General features: G+C 50.9%; 1 protein-coding gene across 1 annotated transcript in view; it reads left to right on the top strand.

Annotated features, from left to right (window-relative positions):
- Positions 1–2,290, top strand: part of LOC104488917 (ligand of Numb protein X 2-like) — a 15,071-nt gene extending 12,781 nt beyond the window's left edge. The window contains exons 8-9 of the mRNA XM_010131013.1: positions 1,336–1,494; positions 2,155–2,290. Coding sequence (XP_010129315.1) covers positions 1,336–1,494; positions 2,155–2,290 — 295 coding nt within the window. The remainder of the gene's footprint in view (positions 1–1,335; positions 1,495–2,154) is intronic.
- The last annotated feature ends 294 nt before the right edge of the window (positions 2,291–2,584 follow it).

Here is a 2,584-nt window from a genome sequence, read left to right as displayed (position 1 = left end):
CACCAGCCGTTGCTCCCGGCCGCGGAGCGCTGGAGCGGCACGGGCCAAACTCGGAAAGGCAGTCTGCAGAACTGCAGACTCAGCAGGGAGTTTCTCAGGACAAAACTTGCACCTTTGTTCTGTAAAGTCTAAAATCCTTTTCCCACGGTCATTTTCCATTATAGTAAATTAATGTTTCTCTTCCCTTTTTTTTTTAATTTTTTTTAATATGGAAAATGGATTTCTAACTAACAGCCTTTTCCAGCCCCTGGAGAATGTCTGATGTTTTTATTTATATTCTCTGGTGATGCAGCACTTACTACTCTTGCTCTGAGGCTATTTATTTGCAGCAGCTGTCTCAAACATTGCTCATAGCAGTTTTTACACCGCTGTGGTATGCGTAGAAGAAAACCATGAGTTAGCTAAGCTGGGTCTTCCCGTGTTTGTGTGTGAGGAACTCATACTAAAGTAAATGACAGTTTGAAAGTCGATAATTGGATCCTTCTCCTGGTGAGAAGTTAACTGAGAAGGCTTTTGAAATCTGAAACTCATCTGCAAGCAGCTCAAGGAAAGCCCTTGAGGCAAAACCGTTGATTAGGAGAAGTTTTGCTGCTGGAATACCTCAGTGGGTGATGAGTGGCGGTTTCACACAGCTCTGGAGCTCTCGCAGTGCCTCAGTGCCAGAGTGGAGCCTGACGGCGAGCCAGCCTACGTGAGCTGCTGGCCTGCGCTCCTGCCCCGCCTTCCAGACGCCTTGCAAAGGCTTTGCGAGTCTGGGCTTCGGATTCAAGGAGCAAGGTGCTGTCAGCGCCTAGGTACCCTGTTCTCTGAGGCAGCCCTGGCATCGCAGCACACCAAGACGACACACCTCGGTGAACAGCTTTCAAAACCAGGCCTGTGCTCGCTCACTCGCTCTGTGGAGGGGTCCAGGACCTTAACTGAAGCTTTGCTGCTGAACACCTTCATTGTACCCAGTGTACACAGACAGACTAAAAACCCCTCGACTCTCATTAATCACATGGGTGTAACTGCTGCTCACCGTTAATCATCAGGTTTGTCACTGCTGCTGTCCGTGTTCAGTGGTGGAGTTCATGAACCTCCCAGTCACAAACCCCTTTAGAGAACGGCAGTTCTCTAAACTCTTTAATGGAGAAAGGAGTGGCATCTTTGAGAATTACCCCTCCAGCTGCAGCGATCCCTCTGTCCTCCCCTAGCCCTGCAACGGGGTTGCTCCAAATCCTTAGGAAATAAATACAAGGCTGTTAATCTAGGCTTTCCACAGAGGAGGACAGATTCCTGGTCGGGCAGTTCTCCTTGAAGCACCCTGCTAGGCTTTGACTGTCCCTGTCTCCACAGCTACCTCCACTGCTGCCGGGATATCGTCCTTACGAAGGGGAACCTGGAGAGCTGGGGCTTCAGCATCGTTGGAGGCTTTGAGGAAAGCAAAGGCAACCAGCCCTTCTTCATCAAAACCATAGTGCCCGGCACACCTGCCTTCCGCGACAGGAAGCTGAAGTACGTGTGAGCCGCCCCGCGGGTCTCTGTAACAGTCTAATGTCAGCGCCAGTTTACTGCCTTTGACCCTTTTAACTAGCTGAGCTAAAAGTTAACAGCACTCATTTGTGCAGGTGACACTGTTAGCAATGTTGTCACAAAGTCCTGTAGTAATGAGCGCTGTGGATCCTCTATAAAGGCGCAACTAAAAGGAATTAGAGTTACGTTTTAAACGGCGGTAAAGGTTTTAACTGAATAATTGGATGGACATAGAAGGGGGTGTTTGAGGTGAAGTTTGGAGGCTCCAGAGTGTAAAACCTCTGCTCAGAAGCATATGATGTGCCAGAGGTGGGCACAGCAAGCAGGACCCTGGAACCTCTGTCACACGGAGCTGTGGGCCAGCTCCAGCCTCACCTTGGTGTGAGCACTTCACCTTGGCGGCTGCCAGTCCAGCAGCTGTAGAGCTTCCTCAGTGACGAGTGTTTATCAGCACAGCTGGTCATGCTGCTGGTGACCTTCATGGCCCTCACTCAAGTCCCAGCAGTGTCCTCCTTCTCCCTTGCCCTCTGACTCAGAAAGTGGAGAAAGTTGCTTCAACAAGGAGTTGATCTTGGGGGTCCCAGGGTGCAGCATCTGTAATTAATTAAGACCTGACAAGCACGTTTCCTGTCTTCTGCTTAGGTGTGGAGATGAAATAGTGGCGGTAAATGGAGTGCCAGCCATAGGAATGAGCAACTCGGAACTCATCCCGATGCTGAAGGAGCAAAGGAACAGAGTCACGCTCACGGTGGTGTCCTGGCCGGGAAGCCTCGTGTGAAGGCTCCGACACCGCCGACTGGGGTGTCGGATACCAGCTGGCCCTCGCAGACAGCCCAGCCCCTGATGGATGAACCAAGGGACCACTGACCTCCTGCTCCACAGCGTATTGCCATGGAAGGCTTCCAGCTTCCTTTCTGCAGAAACCATTTCTCCCCTGTCTGAGGTTATCGCCCAATCTGGCTGCTGGATTCCAAGCAACGGTTAATCTGAACAGTGGCTGTAGCTTCCTGGGCTCATTAAAGCTCTTTTGGAGGGGGGTTACAGAGAAAGCTCTTTTTTCAGTGTCTCCCTA

Source organism: Buceros rhinoceros, unplaced genomic scaffold (genome assembly GCF_000710305.1).
Source record: "Buceros rhinoceros silvestris isolate BGI_N320 unplaced genomic scaffold, ASM71030v1 scaffold7822, whole genome shotgun sequence".
Classification (NCBI taxonomy): domain Eukaryota; kingdom Metazoa; phylum Chordata; class Aves; order Bucerotiformes; family Bucerotidae; genus Buceros; species Buceros rhinoceros.
This window is presented reverse-complemented; position numbering and strand designations above follow the sequence as displayed.